This window comes from Gastrolobium bilobum, unplaced genomic scaffold, assembly GCF_033153095.1.
Source record: "Gastrolobium bilobum isolate Gb01-03AN ecotype WA unplaced genomic scaffold, APGP_CSIRO_Gbil_v1 utg5821, whole genome shotgun sequence".
Taxonomy (NCBI): Eukaryota; Viridiplantae; Streptophyta; class Magnoliopsida; order Fabales; family Fabaceae; genus Gastrolobium; species Gastrolobium bilobum.
This window is the reverse complement of record NW_026898670.1, coordinates 363,620-387,877: the sequence shown is the minus strand read 5'-3', so window position 1 is coordinate 387,877 and position 24,258 is coordinate 363,620. Positions and strand designations below refer to the sequence as shown.

At 36.8% G+C, this 24,258-nt stretch overlaps 1 protein-coding gene across 2 annotated transcripts; it reads right to left on the bottom strand.

Moving 5' to 3' along the window:
• Positions 1–700: 700 nt before the first annotated feature.
• LOC133318158 (uncharacterized) lies at positions 701–22,587 on the bottom strand. 2 transcript variants are annotated; one of them, XM_061520135.1, is made up of 21 exons: positions 22,128–22,587; positions 21,896–22,034; positions 21,508–21,815; positions 12,310–12,391; positions 11,910–12,237; positions 10,715–10,773; positions 10,450–10,539; positions 9,823–9,914; positions 9,542–9,640; positions 9,373–9,450; positions 8,726–8,810; positions 8,557–8,615; positions 8,344–8,413; positions 7,763–7,854; positions 6,824–6,886; positions 6,596–6,662; positions 4,676–4,948; positions 4,295–4,417; positions 1,412–1,564; positions 1,150–1,258; positions 701–1,065 (listed from the first exon to the last, which is right to left on the bottom strand). In XM_061520135.1, exons 1-20 carry the CDS (start codon positions 22,520–22,522, stop codon positions 1,181–1,183), a joined length of 2,733 nt encoding a protein of 910 aa, XP_061376119.1. In that variant the 5' UTR covers positions 22,523–22,587; the 3' UTR covers positions 701–1,065; positions 1,150–1,180. The 2 variants fall into 2 exon arrangements, with proteins under 2 accessions (XP_061376119.1, XP_061376118.1); XM_061520134.1 differs by having other exon boundaries at positions 701–1,258.
• Between the last annotated feature and the right edge of the window lie 1,671 nt (positions 22,588–24,258).

Below are 24,258 nucleotides of genomic sequence, written 5' to 3'. Positions count from 1 at the left end.
TTTTGGATCAAAATTGCCGACGAAATATACCCACTTGAGATGTGGTATTTCATCTTATCTAGCTAAATGATCAGATTAGGGAAAAAGGAGATGACGAGCGTACCCTCGCTGCCACCATTCTGTTTCACGCACAAGAGAGCGACTTCTTCCAAAACGACACGGCCGAGAAGGAGATTGTGTCGTTGGTGCGCGCTGCCAAGGCGAAGAAGGAATCCAGAGCCGCCGAGGAGAGGGCGGCCACCGATAAAAAGTTGAAGGAAGCGGAGATGGCGGCAACTGCGACGAAGAAAGAGAAGGAATTGGAAGCAAAGGAGTAGGAGGAGAAGAAGGACGAGGAGTCTCGTTCAAGTGACTTAATAGCTAAGAGAATTAAAAAAAAATCAATTTTTACTTCAATTTTGGATTGATACTGTGATTGATACTATAAGAATAATTAATTACCATTCTGTTTCACGGGTTTTAGCTTTTTTATTTGTGTCCGCATTATAATTTACAATTAGTTACATTGGAGATAGGATCGAAGCTGAGAGAAGGGCAAACACTTGAAAATGCTGTGAAGATTGATGCAGAGACTAAAATCATGTCGTTACGGAGGCGAGGAGAGGGTGAGAAGGAAGAAATAAAAGTGAGAACTGAAGTGAAGGTGTTTGAGAATGAGAGAAGCAGAGGTTATTTTTGTAATTGTAACTTATTTTCCCATCTATATTTTACCTCAAACCAAACATAGACTTTATAAATCTTCCCTAATTTATCCGGAATTTTTTTTTTCAACCAAACAACTTTTTTTACATTTTCCTACTAAACTTACTTTCCCACCATTTTTCTATCAATTACATTTCCCTAGTATTTCAAAAATTTCTCCTCAACCAAACGTCCCCTAAGAGAATGTTACATATTAGTACACAACATCCACTCTAGTTTTAAGTAAAAGGAACGTCCTTTAAAGGGATAAACATTTATCCCTTTGTAATATTGCCAATTTCAGGATTCTGGAAGCAACCTTTTAACGTTCTCTGTCGATGGAAATGGGGAAGCTACATGCACGGCCATTCTTAGTATATGCCTCTGCAGATTCGTGGGATCACCTCCAATCAGATCACGGCAGGTCAAACCTTTAGGTTATAACTTACATAACAAATCGAATAATACCTTCGACAAGATTTTAACTAGGCATTGAATTCTATTGGAGTTTAATTTTCACTTCATCATGACAAGCTTGAAGATTCCTGAACTCTTCTGTATCGGAGAAGCTCTGAGCCTGAGAATACAAGAAACAAATTAGAAAATCTTTACCAGATAGGCAAGACAAGCTAACAAAGCAGATTTAAACATGAGTAAAACAAGCAAAGAACACATTGTTTCTTGACTTTTTTCGACCCTCAAACATCAGAAACTTTAGATTTTATCTTGCCTGTCTAATGATGTTCTTCAAGTGCATCTCAGCTGTAAACAATGGTTTAATACTGGCAGTAGATGAGGAAATTTCCACGTACACCTTGCAAAGTTCCAAAGATGCTTTTGCAAACCTTTTGAAGCGATCTCGGTCATTATAAGTATCAGAACCCTGAAAGAATACAATCGCACGATAGTAAAATAAAATAATTACAATGAGTTGGCTGCGAACAATTATCATCAAGACAATAAACGTATAAGAGATTTCAGAGAGCTACCAAATAAGTAAAAAATCAAAGATATCAAAGATACTTAACATGACAAAGGCAGGGATCATTGCTCTTGATAATCAAAAGATAAAACATTACTATGTCCCCAATGTTGTTGAACCTCTTTTAGAGAAAAGAACACATAAAAGAACAAAAACATTGCATGTATTCACCAAAAAGAAAAAACACTGTATGCAATGCTTATTTTGTAAATCTGTAAGGTTTAGTGATGTAACTGCACAGATTCTTGGATATGGAGCATAGGTTTATAGCTCTTGTTTTTGTTGTATATCTGCATGTAATCTATAATAACCCTCACTAGTAGTTGTGGATTTAATATTGAAGAATAATTAGAAGTAAAAGAAATAAAACCACCTTTGGTGAAAAATGAGTTAAAATGACAATTAAGGAGTAAAAATGTGTGTAAACAAAGTTACCCAAAAAGTGAAAGTAAAGTTAGAAACATGACTAGAAAAAGATTCTAGTCCATTGGGTAAAGTTTGGTAATGAATGGAGATGTGTAGATAGATAAGCTTATACCCGCTGGTATAATGAACTCACTTAAGTGACTAAGGAGTCACTATTTCCTACTCATTTTGAGTCTTCTTCCACGGCAGAGACAGAGCACGAAAAGGAAAGAAAAATAGGAGATTTTGATGGAAAATCTTCCAAAATTCATAACTTGAGCTAGAGACCTCCAAATCACTCCGTTCCAAAACCAAACTTGTAAGAAATTTCGAGAAGAATCCATTGGTACCAGTATTTCTGGGTGGGGTTCACTGTAGAGATAGATCTTCTTCCTCTAAGATTTCGAATTTCATGGAAAATAGGGGTTTTGATGGAGCTTGAAGCTATGGGAGCTTGAAGTAAGCTTTCTCCTTCATTCTAGGTAAGTTTATGTTAAGAAATCCTAGTTTTCGTTGAGTTTTGAGGAAGATTGAATTTAGGTTTCTATTTTGAAAGTTTGGTTTGATTGAGCATGTTAGAGCTTGATTGAGGCTTAGCTCATGTTGAGAAAAGTGTTTAGATGGGGATTTTAACGGTGAAAATATATTCGGAAAAATTAAAGATACCATATTTTTGAATAGTGTCGTATACATGAATAGTGACGTATACGTAAATAGTACTGAAGAAATGAACAGTACCGTATATATGAAATTTTGATAGATAATGATGTAAATGTGTTCATTGGTTATAGTGTGAGACCAAATGGACTTATGAAGTAAGAGCATGGACTAGAGCAAGATATGGACACTGAGCGAGGCTCTTGATTATTTGAGATTGAGGTAAGTATCAAACAATGGTTGGATGTGAAACTTATATGAAATGGATATATGTTTAATTGTGATAAATTCACCATGGAAGGTGTTTTAGTCATTTGTTGAGCATTTTGTTGGCTTGTGGACCCTTTGACTTGGAAGAGGCTAGTAAAAGCGCTATTCCAGGTAAGCTTTCGGTCCTTGGGGTAAATCCCCCGTTTGTTCCACTAGACTCCGAGGGAGGATAGTAGTTTGATATGGTATGTGAAAATAATATTATATGTTGCATGTATATGTATGTATGTTTGTGTGCCACATAAGACAGTGTTTCCTTGTGTGAGGCATAAGACAATGTTTCCTTATGCATAGTATGAGACAGTGTTTCCTCATACAGTACGTTGCAAGACGGTGTTTCCTTGAGTAATGCATACTTGTTATATTCTCTTGCCAGTAGGATTACATTATTGCACACTGCATTGTCATACATATTCTGATGCATGCATGGATTTTTATACTGTGTTTATACCAGAAGTGAGCTAAGGGGGTGGAGGAGCCCTCCAAGGATCCCTAGCTTACTGAGATAATTATATTATCACACCCCGCATTATGGGGATTACCATTTCAGGTACAGGAGCTAATGGTGCTGAGGCATAGCATGGCAAGAAGCCAGACGAGAGGTATTACCTGACCTAATAGTCAGGATTAGCTTGTTATGCTGATACGTATTTGGCATTGTTTTATTTTGGATGTATCTATATGCCATGTCATTATTTTGAGAGCATAGGAGATGTCTATGCCATGTTGATAGTTTAGCTATTTTGTCAGTTATGTCTATATATGTCTATGTTACTTATTTGATTACATCTCTTTTAGTTGGTTGATGTAATCATGTAGGTAACTCTATGGATATTATTTTGAGACCTGTTATGATTATGAGATAGCCTACGCCATGGATGGCTAGGTAATATGGCTTATGCTTGGATTATATTAAACTGCCAATCAGGTTGAAATTGTCTTGGTGGGAATTATCCCCAGTGGTCCAAAATACAGAGGAAATGTTGTCTGTTTTATTTTGGCCATGGAAGTGAAAAAGTTTGCAATACATAAGGAAAAAGAGAAAATTTATTCAGTTAGCTTCCGCATTCATTAAGTTCAGCATGCTGCGCACACTATCATATGTATGTTAATACACCGGGTGCACACGGGGTGTTACATAATCCAAATGAAAACCAATTTTTATAATTATGTTATATTTCTAAAATAAAATGTAAAAAAAATTCATGAAAGAAACAATGTACAATGCAATAAAAGTTATGTGTAATATTTTTTAGATAAAAATGATATCTTAGATGTGCTGAACCTTATGAGAAATACCTGGAGTGATCTAACTTGCTTTAAGAGGGCTTCAGAACACATCATGAGATCTCCATTAATCCTGTGCCATTTGGCATATAAGCCCCATACATCGGGTCCACATCCATTCCCATTTTTAACTATCTGTAATAGAGTATTAAATATTAAAACTGGACATCTGAAACATGCATTTGCCACATATCTTTGGCTTAACCTTTATTTAACTTGCAGAGCAGACATTATTGAGTCGCACTGCCACAGGCAGTCTGATGAAGTTTGATGCTATTTACAATTAAGAAGAGAATCCACTTTGGCCATGCTGCCAGGGGTTGGGGGGTGTGGGTTGTTCACACATCACATCATTAAGAAGGAATCTATACAAAACATAATAGAATTGTGTACCTGCTGTAAAACTTTTCCAAGTAACAGAATTAAATGCTCAGTTTCACGTGATCTTCCAGCAACAGATACACCGGATATTTTCTCTTGAAGTTCTGATCCAGAATCAACAATGCAGAATTGATCTGTATTAGGCTTATTATCAGTTCTCACAGGAGCCACAGAATTACTTGTTGAAAGCCGCTTTTCCACCTCCCTTGTGATTCTTTCCAATAATTCAGTATCAACTCGTTTATTATTGGTCATGTCCAAAACCATCTGGGCACCTTCCAGTGCCTAAAAGGATTTATCAAACTAGATGAGCAACAAAGAATCAACAAAAGTAAGGCCTTTAGTAAAGAACTATTTCTTAGTAATACGCCCATGTTGCATTTTATGCTGTGGTGAAATTTTAAAATAATTGTTAAACTAGAAAAGCCTTTAAATTTGTTTATTTTTTTTATCATATAACAGTTTCAACTTTACAATTGCACTGAAGAATTAAGAACTGAAAGTTAAGTACTATATATTTGTAATGTTATTTAAAAAAAAAATCATTTCAGGTGCTGACTGAGTATTAAAGGAAAGTATTGGGACAAATTAGGAGGGTTAGTTGGTTTAATAGCATAAATTGTATTAAAGGATTAAAATCAAGCACGATGATGTAATGTAAATCTGAAAACCTCCAGAGGAGAATACCACTCTCTGCATCTTATTTTCCTTGAGTCTTATCATGCTACCTCTAAAGCCTTAACTTTCCTTGAGGGAGGGTAGTGGTTCTCACATAAAACTTTGGGAAGACCTATGGGTAACACTGTAACATATGTCCCTTTTAGTTGAGCCTTTACATGCCTTTATCGTCTTTCTTCTGTACATGATTCTCCTATCCACCATTATTTTTAGCGTCCAAGATTTTTTTTAATATGGAATATCCACTTTCTTCATAATTTAAATGACACACAATTTACTGAATTGGAGTCTTTTGGGGGCCCTTGACTGTATTCATCTATCTTCTCACCCAGCATTTTCAGTGAATATTGGGTGTATCCTGGATCCTTGGACCAATTCATGATGATTAGCTTTCATGGTTTTCATAGAAATGAAGCCAAATTTTTGTGACAATATGCAGTCTACGCTACAATTTGGTGCATGTGGTACAATTAAGGTTTCTTTGGTTCGTCACTTGATTGGGGACGAGAATCGGCACTTGGTGTCTATTTTGATGTAAAACGCATGGCCTATTTAATGGGGTTTCACTAACATATGTTGAGGGATTCAGAAATTTGTTACATTGGTTTTCCTTTTTCTAAGTTGTTTTCTGTTTTGATCTTTTGTTTAGGAGATTTCTTATCCTCCTTTCTTTGTAATTTTATTTTTTGTCTCAATAAATTTCTTTTTCTTGTAAAAATAAAATTATATTAAACTAGAAGTTATTTAATAAAGCAATTCCTCCAAAGCAGAATTATATACCAGTAATCATCTAGAAGGATTTCTCATGTGTAAAGAAACATTAAGGATGAGGGCACACAAGATATGAAACAACATGGAAAACATGTTTTCTCTTTTATTGTAAAGAACCAATTCAACCCAAAAGCTTAAGTTGTTGGGTGAGGCTACATTAATGGTTTTATATATCTCAATACGCACCCTCACACGAGAGCCCACTGGACTTGAAGGGTGGACGATGCACAGGCCCACCTACCTGTGCAAAGAAAAAAAATTCACTAGAGAAAGTGGGGGGCGGCGAGGATCGAACCCGGGATACGAGGCTCTGATACCATGTAAAGAACCAATTCAACCCAAAAGCTTAAGCTGTTAAGTGAAGCTACATTAATGATTTTATATATCTCAATACATATAATTACTTCAAGCCACATAGAAACCCTTATGTATCATATACTAAGACTTGTTTTGATCAACAAAAGAAGAAAAACAAAAAAATACCTGACTGATATTGCCAACATCAACAGCAACATGGCTGTAGTTCTCCCAGAGTTGCCAGCTGTTTCGTCTGTCACCATGTACCATGGTGTTACTATATATTGTAGATGGCTAAATTCGCAATGATTATGAACCAATACACATGTTCTATGTACGTGTGCATCTAAGCATGCAAGCACATGCCCATAATATGACAAAAAGGAAGTTTAATAAAAAGATTAAGTACGAAACTTGAACTTCAAGGCTTCTTTAAATGCAATGAAGGCCTCCTTGCTCTTTTTCTTGATCAAATGCCTGCACATTAGGTTAAACATGCAATAAGTAAAACTAGAAGCCAAAATTTAAGAACCCGTAACCAAAATTTAATAACCCATTACAACTGAACTTTTATTACTAATTTGGACTAGGAGTGTGCAAAAGAATCAAAAAACTAAACTGAACTGTGAACTGAACCAAACTGCACTTAAAATAACCAATTTTTGAAAACTAGTTCATGAACCGAACTAGTTTTTAAAGAACCAGTTCAAGAACCGAACTGAACCGGTTTCAAACGAACCCAACCGTTTTACTACTTTATTTCTGTAATTTTTTTTAATTTTTTTCCTCTTCTTTTCTTTTCAGAATAGGTCCGACTCGAACCGGTTTCAGAACTGTTTTCAAACCGATCCGAATTGGTTTTCAACCATACCGAACTGAACCAAACTGTTTAAACCAATTCGATTCAGTTCTTCAAAAAATTCAGTTCAATTCGACCCATGCACACCCTTAATTTGGACTGGATATAATAAGCTCTATACTTCTATTTATTGAGCTCATAACTGTGATACCAAGGTTAAAGGGAGAGCTTGCCAAATGAATAATTAGAATGTCAAACTCTGGGTGAAGCCATTTAGATTCAGTCTCTAGAAAGGTATAAAGATACAATTGTAGCCCTAAGGAGACACCTTAATGGTTAAGCAGCAAATACTCTAAGCTGGAGATATCAAATTCAAACCTAACTGGGAGTGATTGGGTAAAATATGAGGGAAGGGGATGGCTTTCTCCCTATTAGGTAGCCCAAAATCTGACGGACCAAAAAAAATGAGAAAAGAATAATTTATTCACCGAAACAAACTAAGCTATTTTCCACGTTTGATTTTTTAATACAAAAAGAAAGTTAGAACTTTATACAAGCAAGCAATGTTATTCCAAGCTTCCCCATTTTCAGGATCAAGTTGAACAGCACGAGTAAATGCATCCAAAGCCTTCTCAATATCCCGGGCCTGAAAAACTTTCATGGTTAGTTTGAAGTACTAATGAAAACAAAATTGAGAAATACAAAAAAAGGAGGGACAAGTCTGCATTAGCCATTGTAAAAAAATGGGCATTGGTGCCCATCCTGTCAAACCAATCAGGTGATGCCACATATATATAAAGGCATGCACAACTGTACACAGCTGCATAAGTGGCAATCTAGGCCTAATTGCAAAAGTGGCTCACAGAAATTAACTGTCTGCATTTAAATCTTTTTTATATTAAACATGCCTGCAGCTACCTGTCCAATTCACCAAAATTGGCCCAATATTAATGTATTGTTGCCGCATGTCAAAGCAGCAAGAGCCACTTTGACTTCCCCCTGCAAGAAGACATTGTACTTTTTTTTGGGGGGGTGGGGGGAATCCGATAAGAGTAATTGTACATTTTATTGCAAATCTATGATGTAGAAGTGAATAAATAATAAGCGAGCACAGTGTGGACATCACACAATTTACCTTCAATGCAGCGGCCCCAAGAGCAAACCAACCATCTGGATACATAGAGTTCATTGACATTGCAGACTCCCTGAAATTAATGAACAAAATTTACTATATTTAACATATCTAACCAAATAACAATTTTAATAATCAAAACAACATAAGTTACAAGTATAGTAATGACAAAGACAATGATGATGAAAGTGAAATGCTTCAGGATACAATACACACCACAAAATTTTAGATGTCTCATAGTCTCCTCTATTGTATGCGCTGCGAGCCAGAGAACGCTGTCAATCAGAGAAAACAATTCCATTAAGTAAAAAAATGTTAGTTTAAAATTTTTGTGATATTGTAGAAGCAAATACAAAGACACACACACATCTATACACAGGCGCACCTTAGCTCTAGCAGACTTATTGTTTGAAACTTCCAGGGCCTTTTCATAGCACGCGTCATTAATGGTAGTGTCACCCAGGGAGCACCTAGTAAATTATTAGCATGAGTGAAATAGATTGTTAGAATATATTATATATTTATTAGCCTTTGGTACCATGTCATGAACTAACTCTCCTAAAACTTTGAGCTGTTAAGTGAAGACATAACAATGGTTTATATTACATCTCTAACAAATCTATTATATCAACACTTATGCACAAAAATTCAGAAGATCACCTATACCCAATCCTAATTGAAAGTTCCATTTTGTAGTTATCATTGCTAAAATTTCCCCTAACTTTCTCTCTTAAGCTAAAACAATTATGATAGATGCAGCAACAAAATAAAATTCTTCAAAAGCATAGCCCCCTAGAAGAATCAGATAAAAACAAAAAATAAGCAACAATAATAAGTGTTCGATATTTTTTGATAGAAAAATATAATATATTAAAGTGCTAAAAGATTTGGAGAGCCTTTCCCCATGTTCACTAGTTGTTATACCTGTACATATGCTACATTGCAACTTATCAGAGATATAGTCAGAGTAGCTGATTTCATAAGCAATCACAATCTAATTAAGGAAACACTTAATATAGCCAATTAACATACCATAACCTGGGGTCATTTGGTCTTTCTGAAAGACATTTCCTGATGAGTTCAACAGCTGAGGCTTTCTTCTCCAACAGGCTGTTTTCCAAACCAAATATCAAACTCATTGCTAAAGAAGGGTGAAAAAAAAAAAATTCATTTGGTTTATTCGTCTCAGGTGCTATCATACCTGTAGCAGTATATAAGGTTATCCCATAATTCTAAATCTTCAAACACCTTCACTGCCTCCCCTATCAAACCACAGCGCACCAAAAGTTCACCATGCTCCCTGAAATTGGAAGGAAAGTAACAAGAGAATTAAAGAGTCATCTGATTTGTGAAGCTAAAATACAAAAAAGTTTGAAAATTTTAACATTTCCTTTTTTTTTTTGGGAGAAAAGAGGAAGGTGGGGCGGGGGGGGGGCGGCATTATCATTATAAAGTCTAGAATATACAGAGCAAAGTTTATACTTCTTTAATGCGGGAATGCAAGGCAAATAAACACCATAACTAAAAGGAATTCTTTCTGCTACTGCTGGAGAAGATTCATCAATGCGCTGCACCTGCAAAAGGTTTAGTATGTTTTTATCAGGTGCTGCAGCAATAACAATCTCCAGTAAACAAATCAATACAACTCCAGTGTTGCAGACAGCAGAATGATAAAAATAAATAAATAAATTAAAAAAAAAAATTATAGGTAAAAAGATTAAAAAAAACTTAAATGTATTATATTAAAAGTTAAACATAGTTAACCTCATTCACTCAAAAAATGATTAAATGGAATGAAATATGTAGTAGAACAAATAAGGAACACCAATCGCTTTAAGAAAAATGGCATCTACTGAGGATTTTTAGTTCAGTATAATACACACTGATTTTGATCCATATTTGGTCAGCATAAACAATAATGAATAAAAAACATTTAAATCAAGTTGATAGCGAAGTATCTTTTTTTGCTGAGAAGTTTAATATCTAAATTTTTGTTATTAAGAAATTATAACAACCTTTCATTATAACAGGCATACAGGAATATGATGTGCCAAAAAACTTCATACTTTAAAAATCTCAAGCTAACATGTAAACCAAAACAACTCATACCAATTTTTCCATTGTCAGTAAAGCACGCTCCTTTGTTCGATTACGGGATGACTCCCACCGAATACGCAAGATATCACAGAAACACCGTATCTAAAGCAGGAAAGAGAAAATTATCAAATGCAGAAAATAGTTTACAAACAATACAAATAAAGTAAAACATTGAATAAAGGAATGTAAACACCATGAGCAATGACAAAATTTCCTTTATGGTACACAGAAGCCTCATTTTCAAACAAATATAAGTTGTAGATTTTTGTCAACTTACAATAAAAAAAGACAAATGCTGGGAATCAATTGCCTCAATGTAAGGGGCCATATCCCATCCTGAAATCAAGTTACATGCCAGCAATTAATAATATGATTAGTTTAGATGCCATCAAATGCAAACAGAAAAAACATGCATTACAAGGCACGAAAATCAAAAAAGAGAAATTTTCTTTTGGCTAAACAGCTGTTTGATGGCCTTGAAAATCTGAAACAAACATAGCACAAGTGAACAACTAGCTGGCTCAAAGCCATTTTGTTTTTTCCGCTTTTCAGGAAAATTAGTGTGTTTTAAATTAAAACAGAAACATAAATAGCTCTAAAAGGAGAAAAAGAACGGGAAATAGACCCATAAACAGTAGATCCCTTAGTGTTGGTTCTTGTATGAAGGAGAAGGCTAAGATTAGTTATTAGCACAGTAAACCAGTTGGTGAGGAGATGAAATCATCTTTTTTTGGTGCATAAAAAGTTCAGGTAGAGGGGAGGCTTCTCCATTCCAAGGTCAGCTCATGAACAAGCCTCAAAGAGGGCTTACAGTGGTACTTATAGATGACCTACCAGTGAAAGACAACCTCGGGGAACTGAAGGAAAAGATACCAGCTAACTACTATACTAGTTAACTACAAACATGCCAGTACCACCTGGCTGAGCATTATACACTAACATTGTCCCAATTTTGATCAAGCGAACAGCACAAATTTAAGGAACTTGCTTCTTTAATATTTAATTGGACACGGGATCAACTTTAAAAAACACACAAGACGACTGAAATTGATCTTTTACTTCAGAGGAAGCTCTCCTCTCATCGGACACAACAAACATAGCTATGTTGCAATTGACCTCCTTCCACTTTGACCCCCAGTAGTTCCAGTTTTGGCAATTAACCCACTCACTTAAAATATGAGACAAATAAACCCTTCAAACTAAAGTAGTATAAATTTACAAACATTAATCGAAAATTAAACGTTCAGAGTTACAACAGTAACCTAGGAGAACAGCTGCTGAGTCAAGGTAAACCAAAATTTATACTCAATTGATCCAAACTCCAAACTTCCTTTCACTTCTTAAGCCTTAGCTGGACAACACAAATTGGCTAGAAGACCACTATATCACATATCAGAGATAGTTTCAAATTAAAAGATTAAAAAACTTAAGGCATAATATCATGGATGCATGCACAAATTAAGGCAACTTACGTTGCAATTCATCATGTCGGGAGCTCTTCTCAATTAGAAGGCAGTATGCTAGAATTACAGCCTGTTGCATCGCTGTCAAACTGGTAGTAGCATGAGAACCATTTTCCATGCCTTCTGGCCTAGTTTTAGAGTCATCATCATTTTCTAACAACTTTGGTATTAGGAGCACGCCAGATGTTTCAGAGGTATCATGCTGATGCAAATGCAAGTTATCTTCACCAGTGCTGGAATCACGTGTTTGGATGCCAGTACCCATTAAAGGGCAGTTATCCACATTATTTAATGAACTTGTGTTAGTAACGAGTACCATTTGTGCCTTTGGTTCTACCTATGTCCAAAAATTACATATTAAAAGGCAAGTTCCATTAAACATGCTGGTCACGCAATTTACTATGTTTACCTGATATACAGTACGAAAACCAAGTACCCCAGTAACTGAAAGCTGAAGCCCAGCTGCCATCTCAGCTGACTCAAAATGTGTCCTGATACGATAAGGTACTTTGTCATAAAAGGACACCACACAAGAATCAAAAGTATGAAGTATTATTTCAACATTCAAATAGTATTCTCCAGGAAAATTTTACAACATATGTATCTTCTAACATTATAAAAAGTGTAGTTACTTTTGGAACTTTTGAAAATCACGTTTCCAAACATGTTTGAAGCATTCAAGGTGGGTTCTTACATATTAGTAATGTGCAAGAGCCATTGAGAAAGGAAGATAAAGTTTGGGAAACGAGAGAAAAGGAAAAACTGTGAAAGACTCATTATATTCTGAGTTGTGTAAAAATGAAATGCTAACTTTAGAAGTTCTGATACAAGGACTATTTATAAGAAACGCTGATGACCGTTGATGACTCAGCAGTCACAGCTATCTAACTAACACAACAGATCAACAACAAACTGATAGAAGAGAAAGGAATCTGATACAACAGAACCACGATACAACAAGAACTATAATCTGATACAACAAGAGTTATAAAATAATGACTACGCTAATATTCCCCCGCAAACTCATCAGGGCTGGGGTTGCAAGGTAGAGTCCAGAACTATGAGTTTGGCACGAAATTGAGCAAAAGTTTCAAGGGAGAGAGGCTTAGTAAGAGTGTCCGCAAGTTGATCAGATGCAAGAACATGGACAACAGAAATCTGCTTGAGCAATACTTTCTCTGGAACAAAACGAAGATCCAGCTCTAGATGCTTTGTCCGAGCATGAAGGACAAGGTTATGAGCAATGGTCACTACACTAAGGTTATTACAAGAAATGCGGGGAACAACCAGAGGCAAATTTAGTTCCTAGAAAAGTGATTGAAGCCACAAGAGTTCAGAGCAGACAAGGGCCATACTGCGATACTCAGCTTCAGCTGTGGATCTAGCTATAAGTGGTTGTTTCTTAGACCACCAAGAGACCAAATTTGGACCAAGAAAAATACAAGCACCAGATGTGGACCTCCTGTTATCAGGATGACTACCCCAATTAGCATCACAAAAGGCAGTCAGAGCAAAGAGAGGAGCAGACGGGTGAGCTGTAGCTACAGAGAGGGAAAGACCAAAAGAGATAGTACCCTGAAGATATCTGGGAATACATTTGACTATCTTCCAATGATCCACAAGAGGTTGGCACATAAATTGATAAACTTTATTCACTGAAAAACTAATTTTTGGTCTTGTAATGGTGGCATATTGGAGTGCCCCAACAATTGATCTATACAAAGCAGGGTCATCAAAGTAGTTGGAACCAGCTTGCAGCTGGAAGGCATGGGAGTAGAGATAGACTTAGCTTCAGTCATATTAGTTTTATGAAGAAGATCTCGAATATACTTTGTCTGAGTGAGAATCAGAGAACCATGGGACTGTCTTCTAACTTCAATCCCTAAGAAATAGTCCAAATCACCCAAATCTTTAAGAGAGAACTTAGAGTGGAGCTGAGAGATCAAAGACTGTATGAAGGGAGCATCACTGCCATTAATTATAATGTCATCAACATAGACTAACATAAAAATTCTCATAGGGCCAGATCTGTAAATGAAGAGAGAAGGATCACATCTACTAGCTTGGAAGCCAAAGGAAAGCAGTGTTTCTTTAAGTCCGTCAAACCAAGCCCTTGGGGCTTGTTTGAGACCATAGAAGGACTTGTGTAGTCTACAAACTAAGGACTTGTCCTCACTCTCAAAACCTGGAGGTTGTTGCATGTAGACTTCTTCTTGTAGATTGGCCATTTAGGAAGGCATTGTTGATGTCTAGTTGCCTTAGAGTCCAACCATAAGTAAGGGCAATGGTAAGCATAGTCCGAACTGTCATGGGCTTGATAACAGGTGAAAAGGTCTATTATAATCTAGACCAGCTCTTTCTTGGAATCCCTTAGCAACTAACCTTGCTTCATACTTGTTGATGCTGCCATCGGGATTTTCTCTGACCTTGAAAACCCATTTACAGCCAACAACATCCCTGCCTGCAGGTAAGGGAACAAGAGACCAAGCTTTGTTAGATTGTATAGCAGCAAACTCTAATTCCATAGCCTGAAGATAGTGAGGGCTTGCTTCACTGATGTAGGTTCAGTGTGAGTGAGAAGAGCCAAGTTTCTAGCCATAGTTTTGGAATTAGTGGAAGATGGTGGACTTAATGATGCTGACGGAGCATATTATGACTGAGAGGATGAGGAGCAGGATGGACTGGAAACCTGAACATCAGTGGTATGAGAAGAGTTCTGATAAATATCAGTGGAATGTCTGGAAGAGCCAGAACCAGAATTATTGGGAACCTGAGGAGAAACGAAATAGCAGGAGCCTGAGCTTCAATAGGAGGACAAGGACTGTGATTGACATCAGTGGATTGAGCAGCAAAATTGAAATTATTAGAGTTGTCAAGCTGAGAAATGTCATTAGAAATGTCATCTTGTTGCACAGGTAAGGAGGTGTGAGAGGTAAAGGGAGAGGTAAATTTGATGACTTAATGAATAGAGGAATAGAAATAGGAGTAGATAGTGGATAAGGAGATGAGTTATTAGTGCTCCATAAAGTATAGGGAAATCTATATTCATTGAATAAGACATCTTTAGACATATAGATTCTCTCATCTGAACTTAGACATAAATATCCTTTGTGATTTGGAGAATAGCCAAGAAATACACACTCTTTTGACTTATATTCTAGCTTATGTTTGTTGTAAGGCCGAAGGAAGGGAAAACATGCACAATCAAAGACTTTTAGGAATTTATAGTCTGGATTTTGACCAAACAATTTAGTGAATGAGACAACAAACTCAATGGCAGATGAAGGCGGTCTATTAATGAGATAGGTAGCAGTGGTAAAGGCATAGTCCCAATAGTGCATAGGAAGAGAAGAGTGAGCTAAGAGAGCAAGGCCAGTTTCAACAATGTTTTTATGCTTTCTCTCTACAACACATTTTGGTGGTGAGTATGTGGACAAGTGACTCTATGATCAATTCCATGAAGTTTTAGGTATTGAGTGAAGACTCTAAATTCCCCACCCCAATCTGTCTGTAGAGATTTTAGGGGCTATTGAAATTGAATTGTAACCATTGCATGGAATTGTTTAAACAGAAGAATAGCATCAGATTTCTGTTTAATTGGATAGATCCAAGTATATCTTGTATAAACATCAACAAAGGATATATAGTAGGTATTGCCAAAAGTAGATTTAATGGGTGCAGGTCCCCATAGATCATTGTAGACAAGTTCAAAAGGAGATTTATAATGAGAAGTGAAAGGTGATGAAGGAAGTCTATGAGCTTTTGCAATGCAACAAGAAGGACAAAGTTCTCCAGCCATTTTATTACTGAAAGAAATATTACAAGTTTTCAGTACATTTTTTAGACAATCATAGTGTGGATGTCCTAGACGATAATGCCACAAAGAGTAAGAAGAACTACCATAAGTGTTGGTACTATTATCAGCATTGACAACATTATTATTACAGTGAACATTACTGGAATTACAAACATTATGAGTGTTACTTGTCATTAAAGATACACTGGGACAAGGATTATTATCCATTGAAGTAGTCCTTGGAGTAAATTGAATATCAGAGAAGCGATAAAGTCCATCAGCTCCCACAACACCTTGGAGTAACACTTTACAAGAAACCTGAGATTTGACATAACAGACATTAGGATGAAACTCAAAGAAAACTGAATTGCCTTTGGCAAATTGATTCACTAATAAGATTTTTGGTAATAGATGGGGAAAAAAGTAAATTATTTAGGTATAAGTAAGTAGTAGAATCAAAGGGAGAAAGGAAAGAAGAGGAACCTATGGCTGTGATAGGCAAACCTTGGCCGTTTCCCATTAGAACCTGATCTGAACCATTTAGTTGCTGGCTTTGTGTGATGTTTTGTGCTCTTCCTGTAACATGACTAGAAGCACCAGAATCTGACAGCCATTCCATCAGTGGTATTGAGCTTGGTGTAGGAAATAAGCCACGCTGTGCAGCAACAAAGACTTGTTGCTGATTTGAGGGTCTGATATATTGAAAGAAGCGTGAGCTTTGAGGTTGCTGCTGTTGAAAGAACTGAGGTTATGGCACATTTTGTGGAGGTGGCAAGCTATGTACAAAATTTTCATCAAAACGGTGCCAACATGTAGTGACATCATGGCCATATTTGAAACAGAGTTGGCCGTGAACATTGACTTTGTTTCCACGTCTTCTTCCTCGATTGGAGCGTGTAACAAAATGCCCACGTCCTTTGTTTTGCCTAGTGTAAGCATTGGAAGAGGGAAAACTTGGCTGTTGAAATTGCCCTGTTCGACTCTGTTTTCTGGCTTCAGAAACAAAGTCGTCCTTCATCTGTAACTTCCTGGTGTGAGCTTGGAGGACGCTGGTTGAGGTTTACAGTTACTCCTTCTGACAACATATTGTCGTTTTGCTTGACTAAGAGTTGTTCATGAGCCATTAACTCCACTGTCAGATCTGCAACAGAGCAATCTTGCTCTTGTCCACGTATCATCATAACAAATGAAGTATGTTCTGATGGTAAGCCTTCGAGAATAGTCGTAGTGTGCTCCTAAATTGAGATAGGTTTTCCAATCGATTTCAATGAATCACACAAAGTTTTAATGCGTGCTAGGCATGGTTGTCAAACTCGAGATTCTATGCAAACTCGGAAGGGTGAACCAAAATCGTAAATCGCAGAATCGTAACACGTATCATAGACTCGTAACACAAGATACAAATTATATTTATATATATTTATATGCATATAAAGTAATATAATAAGCAAATTTAATTCAACCAACTAGCAAAATAATGTCATACAATAGTCATAATCACATAATGTCTCAAACACATAAAGTCACAACACAAAAGATCAAAATCCAAAACAATATATCAATCAAATCTCAAAGGAGTGAGATGGAATGTCATAAAAAATTAACAAAAAATAATAAAAAATTAACCACAATTTAATTGATCCAGCAAGCAAAAATTAAGAGAACAAAAACAACTTACCACAACTCAAGTGAAATTAATTTATACTAATTTTATTTGGATTAATTTTATTTTTTCCAATGAATGTAAAATCAAACAGAGGCAAACATAAGGAAAAAAATAATAATTTGATTTATCAAATAAATCTGATTTGATTTACGGTTTACCATTGGACACAGAGCCAAGCAAAATTAATTTTGCTTTACAAAATAAAATGGTTTTGCTTTATAAAATAAAATAAAATGATTTATAAATGAAATGAAATAAAGTACTCAGTAAAGCACTAACAGAGGCGAGAAGAGATTGAGACAAAAAAACCGAAGAAGAGATTGAGACACGACGGCGAAGTAGAAGCACGATGGTGATGGACGTGGAGAAGCTGCGAACGGAAGAGGGCAAGACGACGAAGCAGTAGCATGCAAGCAAGGGACGACCGGAGAAGACGGTGGCTTTAAGCGTCATCGTGAGTCGCGTGACGTCGTCTCCCACAATCTGCAATGGTGGTGACTGAAACAAACCAGGTGCTTTAGGATTTTTTTTTTTCTAAAAAAAAACCCATTTATGTACTGGTTTTTCGGGTCAAAAATTTGGGTCAAACGGGTATTTTTTTCTGGTTAAATCGTTGAACTCGTACGATTGTACGAGTTTGCCAAAAAACTCAACGCTTCTACAAAATAAGAGCCAAAAGCGATTAAATGCAGAAACGGGATCGTATAGGGGTTGCTGAAGCGTAAACTCGTACGATTTTACGAGTAAACTTGCGAGTTTGACAACCATGGTGCTAGGTATTCCTTAATGGATTTCGAGTCTTTCTTCATGGTCTTCAACTCAGATCTGAGCTGACGAGCGCGAGATTTCATGACTCCATGAAAGAGCTTATGAATATTATCCCAGGCCTTAAAGCAATGTTTAACTGGTAAAATATCATCGACAATAGATTCAGAAATCGTCGAAAAAAGCCATGAAAGTAGCATCTGATCTTGATTAAGCCATTCGACATATGCTGAGCTCAGTTAATCAATCTCTCGATCTTTGTCTAAGTCAAATTTGAGAGGAAATTTTGGATTAACAACAAAGCGATGCAAATGATGCGAAGTAATCACCGGTTCGATGATTTGATTCCAAAAAAGATAGTTATCTTCAGTAAGTTTGGCAGATATCTGAAGATTAAAGAGAGAAGCTGTCTTGATTTTCATTTAATGGATTTTCAAGTAATCATCGGATGCGTTGGAATCAGAGTCGGAAGCAAAAGACATAGTGGAGATCTAACTGAATCAGGCCATTAGAGAGAGGGAGCTCTGATACCATATTAGTAATGTGCAAGAACCATTGAGAAAGGGAGAAAGTTTAGGAAAACGAGAGAAAAGGAAAAATTGTGAAAGACTCATTATATTCTAAGTTGTGTAAAAATGAAATGCTAACTTTGAAAATTCTGATACAAGGACTATTTATAAGATGACTCAGCAATGAGTCACAGCTATCTAACTAACACAATAGATCAACAACAAACTTATAGAAGAGAAAGGAATATGATACAACAGAACAACGATACAACAAGAACTATAATCTGATACAACAAGAGTTATAATATAATGACTACGCTAATATTACATTACAACTTATTGAATGAGGAGGAAACAAGGGGAGATTGGATGAATTCGGTGTGTTTTAACTACACAACCAAGTCTTCATTTTATGACCAAAAAAGGAGCAACATACAATGAACATAGAAAAGTAATGAATGAACCTAGACAATAAATCAATCTCTGTACAAGTAAATCCATGGTTTTCAACACTACCCCTCCAACCAGAGCGTATAAATCATATACACCAAGCTTGTTACATATATAACTTATTTCAGAACCCCTAAAAGCCTAAGTGAAGACATCGAGCAGCCAATCTTTGAATTGATAAAACGAGTGACGATATCTCTAGATAAGATCATCTTTTTATGAAATGACAATCTACTCAATGTGTTTTGGTCCTCTCATGAGATGCTAGATTAGATGCAATATGCAGTGCAACTTGGTTATCACAAACTAGGGTCATTTGCGTAACCTCTTCATATTAAAGCTTTCTAAGTAGTTATTTTAGCCAAATGAGTTTGCCATTAACTAAGGCTATGGCTCAATACTCTATTTTGGCACTTGATATTGTGACCACATCTTGCTTCTTATTTTTCTTAGATTTCAAATTATCCCCTGTGAATATACAATAACCAAAAGTGGAACTTCTATCAATAGAAGAACTTGCCCAATTGGCATATGAATATCCAACAATTTGAGTGTGACATTCTTCTTCGTAGATAGTGCATTTCCCCAAAGTACCTTTGACATATTTTAAGATGGAAAACATGGCACCCAATGTTTAGTGCAAGGTGAATTGAGGAACTAACTTACCACATTGACAACAAATTCTGAGATAGTTCAATTTCTCAACTAACCTATATTGTCCTATATTTGAAAGTGACTCCCTCTGATTTGATAGGAGTTTAGTGTTTGGAATCGTAGGAGTATCAACCAGCTTTGCATTCAACACTAAATTCTTCAAATAGCATTTCCTTTGTGAAATTACAATACCATCCTTCAATTGAGGCTACCTTTACCCCAAAGGTCGGAGTTCACTAAAGCAAATCAAGACAAGCTCGACTAAAGGTTCGATCAAGAAACAAACTATGAGCATGTTTCCTCAGCTAACAAAACTCGCATGGTAAACTTGATGCCTTGGACGGGCTTGGCACCAATCTCTGCAATTTGTCAAGACTCAAAAGACCTAACTAGGCATGAATAGTGAGAGGGGAAACCGTGAAAAAGCAAACACGAGATGGGTTAGAAAGTTGGTAAAGGCCATGAGACTCACATAAGGCACCAATCATCCATCTCGAACTCCGGTCTTGTAAAAAGGCAAAAATATTTGTGAAAGATACAACATTGTCAAGATAATGGGTCAAATGGCTATCAGAGAGCATGTTCACTGGAAAATCAGGAACATAGAGAACGAAATCAACAAAAATAGAAGGGAGAGGGTCAACCCCATTGAATTGTGTTTTAGAACCATTAGCTAAGGTGTTAGTGGGCAAATTACCAAAGATAGATATGTCAAAGAAAAGAGATTTCTCACCAGAGACATGATCAATAGCACTTGAGTCTAAGAACAAAGTCCCAAGGGTGACGAATGGGATAGACAAGCAAAGAAATTACCAATCAACACAACACAGGCAACAAAACCAAAGGCTTGACATTCCTAGAACCATTTCGAAAAGTTGGCATAGGTGATCATAGATGGTGTTGTGTGTTTAATAGACATAGGGGGTTCACACAAAGAGTACTGGCAAGATTGGCAGTACAAGGAGGGCGGCTATGAAGGGCCAACACTTATCAATGGTAGGCCCAACTTGTGGCAATGGTTACATAGAACACGAGATTTGATGGACTTATGAACTCAGATAGAAATCTTGAATGCAAGCACAAAGGAATCAACAAGAGAAGGAGGCATGTCGGGTTCAAAGGATTGCTTGTTCGTGATTCGGAGTAAGGAGGATCAAGTTGTGTTTAGAGGGGGGACAATAGGTGAACCCAAAATCTAATCACAGTTGGTAGAATATTCTGGAGGCAAACCATAAACGGCTAACAAAATGAAAAATATACTTCGTTGCTCAAGTTCCTATGTTGGTGTCTCTATTAGGGGCAATAGCTCAATTAAGTCATGGAGAGCCCAATGAATCTTCCCCAAAATGACACTCATAAGGTTATGGCAAACACTATAAAGAACCTTAGCCTGCTGCTAGAAGACTCGCAAGTGACATGGGCCGGAAGATTTGTTTCAAAGATGGATGAATAGTAGACTTTATGACATTGCACAAACGGGCATCAATCTTAATCCACCTAGGGCGTTCAACAGTAGGAACAGATTCAGCCTTGGTGTTGAGATGTCTTCCTAGTCTTGCCCATTAAGCCAAAGTTTAATATCTAAGGCCCACGTGTCATAGTTATTGCCACCCAACTTGTCTTTAGTAAAAGAAAAAAATGAACCTCATAAGTAACACATACTAAAGTAGACCTTCCATTCCCATTGCAAACAAAATTATACTACTAAAATTCCTAAGAAACCAAAAAGGAAACACGAATATCCAAGAGTAACTGAACTGAACTGACCTGCAAGAGTCAACTCGTCCATAGGCATATTCCATAATTCCAGCCTCTAATTGAAGCATGGAGACAATTGCTAAGCTCTCTCCATCACGTAAACCAACATCCCAATAACCCTTAACTAGTTCCGAAGTGCCAAATTGTCGTAAAGCTTCGCCCATATAGACATGCAAGAGATCACACAAGGAAGAAGAGCGCTCATCCAAAATCCTCTGTTGAAGAAGCAAAACCCTCACAAGCCACCAAGAAAGGCTTCCAATCTCAAATGACAAATCTTTCATCCGCATGAGCAACACCTTAGCAAAAACTATATACTACAAAAGAACATCAACATCACGAATAAATTACTCAAGTTGAGTCGTTAATCGTTAAATGCATGCATTGGTTAAGTTACCTGAAGATTCGAGAACTTTCCAAGCAAGTCAGAGCCAGCGGACATAAGCTGATTCCGCGCCCAATTGTCCCACTCCAAATGTTCATCATCACCATCAAGAGGCAGAGGGCATCTCGGTAACCCCTTCTCCTTCAAAGGCCTATAATTCAATACAACCACTTCACATTAACAAATAGAAACGATTTGTGATAAAAAAACAAACAAACAGTAACTAGCATTTCAAATTTTTTACCCGGTGAAGTTACATTGTGTGAACCCTAGAAATGCAGCGACGGCGATGCACATCACGAGTATGACCCTGCGAGACTGTTCGGCGGCGCTAGCGGCGGCGTCTCTGATAAATAACTCGGCGCGGTCCACCAACTCGGAGTAGAGGCGGTCGGCGGAGTCCAGTTGCAGTGAGTCATGGCCGAGTTGGAAGACGAGCCTCCACGGTTGGGAGTTGAGTGCTTCAACATAGTTTCCACACTCGATGGAATTCAAGAGGTGCTTGATGAGGCTATCGGAATCGGACGATTCACATTGAGGCAGTAGTGGATCCGACGTCGGTGAAGGACTCAGGGTGCAACGAATGAGGCGGAGCTCGTAGCCACGAATGGTCACAAACTCAGGTTCAAGGTTAGACATGTCCTACGCCCTGCAACGATTCCAACCACGTGCACCTTTCCTGCTTCAGGGTTTAGGGCTTAAGATTGTATAACTAGAAACAGAAAAATACAATTGAACAATTGAAAAGACAATAAAAAAAAACGTTTTTTGAAATTTGAGAGAGAGATAATGAAAGCAACTCAAATTCTAATTTATTTATTTTTTTTAATCTAATGATCACTTCAATGAGCCATACCTCAAAGCCAAGGTTTGTATGTACCTCTTGGGATGAATCCCGAAGAGAAATCCATACAATGTTCCATTGACCAAATAACTAAACAATTAATTTAGCATTCAATTGTATGTGAGTCCGTACACTAACTATACAATTTAGCCTATAATGCTTATGCATTGGTCCGTACACCAATACATAACCATAACTTCAAATAAGCATGATGGAACAAAAAGGATAAATTTCAAGGTCCAAGAATTTACCTCTTGAAGAATCCTTTGTCTTTTTCCAATAAATTGCTAATTACTCCACAAGTATTAACACAACCTATACCAAAGGTGTATATCCAATCAACAACACATATAGTACATATATACAACAACTCAAACCACCATATTGATATCATCAAAATCATGGTTAGAAACTTACCTCAAAGCTCTCCAAATGTACGGATAAAGCCCTATTCCTCCAAAGGCTCCAATGGTGATTTCAACACACAACCACCACTAGGTTCAACACACATATACCAAAGGCACACATAATGCCCATCAATTTCAACATATAACAACATATCTCAAAAATGACTTAGCTCTAATTTAGGCTTTTCATTTAACTAACCGATAATTACACTCTAATCTCTAATTAGTGTAATTCAGTCATTTGGATTATTATAATAATGATGATAATTCTTTTGGTGGCACGTGGTGGATATATGTATATTTTTGACACTTGATGCAGTGCTGCACATGATGCTTTGAATTTTCTTCAAGGGTTGGCCAATAGAATCTCATTTGTATGAGCTTGTTGGATAATGATTTCTCTCCCATATGATGTCCATTTATTTTTTCTGTCAAGGCATATTGTGCTTCAACAGGGTTTAAGCCTTTGAGCAAATGAGTAGAAAAATATTTTCAATAGCACTAATTATTGATGATGTTGTAATTAGAAGGTGCTCTAATCAACTTTTTGGTTGCTTGCTTATCCTAAGACAATGTTCTTTGTCCAATGTTTGTTCTTTGGACGATTCATTATTATCTTTCTTCTTGTCTTCTTCCAAAGGTGTAGTGATATTTGAAGAAACAACCTTTCTTTTCGAGATAGTCATTACTATATTGGGGAGTGAGATGTTTTGTTGAATTACAAATCAATTATTTCGTTGAGTTTTGGTGCTAGCCAGTTTTGAGAATGTTAGCCCTTGCATTCTTCTCTTTATAGGATGTGTTCAAATTTGACTTGTTCAAATCTCAACATGAGATTAGTCACCTTCTATGGGTATTTAACCATCAATACCTTGGTAAGTTACTTGGATCTGCGAGATGACTAATTATGAATCACTTTTGATGATGACTTTCGTAACTCCCATATCCTTAGCCATAGCTAATCCCACAACAATTGCTTCGTACTCTGCCTGATTGTTAGAAGCTTTAAATTAAAATTGGATCGAATGTTCAACGATGATACCTTGTGTATTTTCTACTATGAAGCCTACTCCACCGCCCTTAGTGTTAGAGGAACCATCCACGTATACGATCTAGTGGTCACT

Coding starts and splice junctions, on each gene's coding strand:
- LOC133318158 (XM_061520134.1), bottom strand. CDS start 22,522: ATGTCTAACCTTGAACCTGAGTTTGTGACCATTCGTGGCTACGAGCTC. Junction 8,811..9,372: donor CCAAATGACCCCAGGTTATG/GTATGTTAATTG, acceptor ATAATTTACTAG/GTGCTCCCTGGGTGACACTA. Junction 6,663..6,823: donor AAAGAAGCCTTGAAGTTCAA/GTTTCGTACTTA, acceptor ACATGGTGACAG/ACGAAACAGCTGGCAACTCT.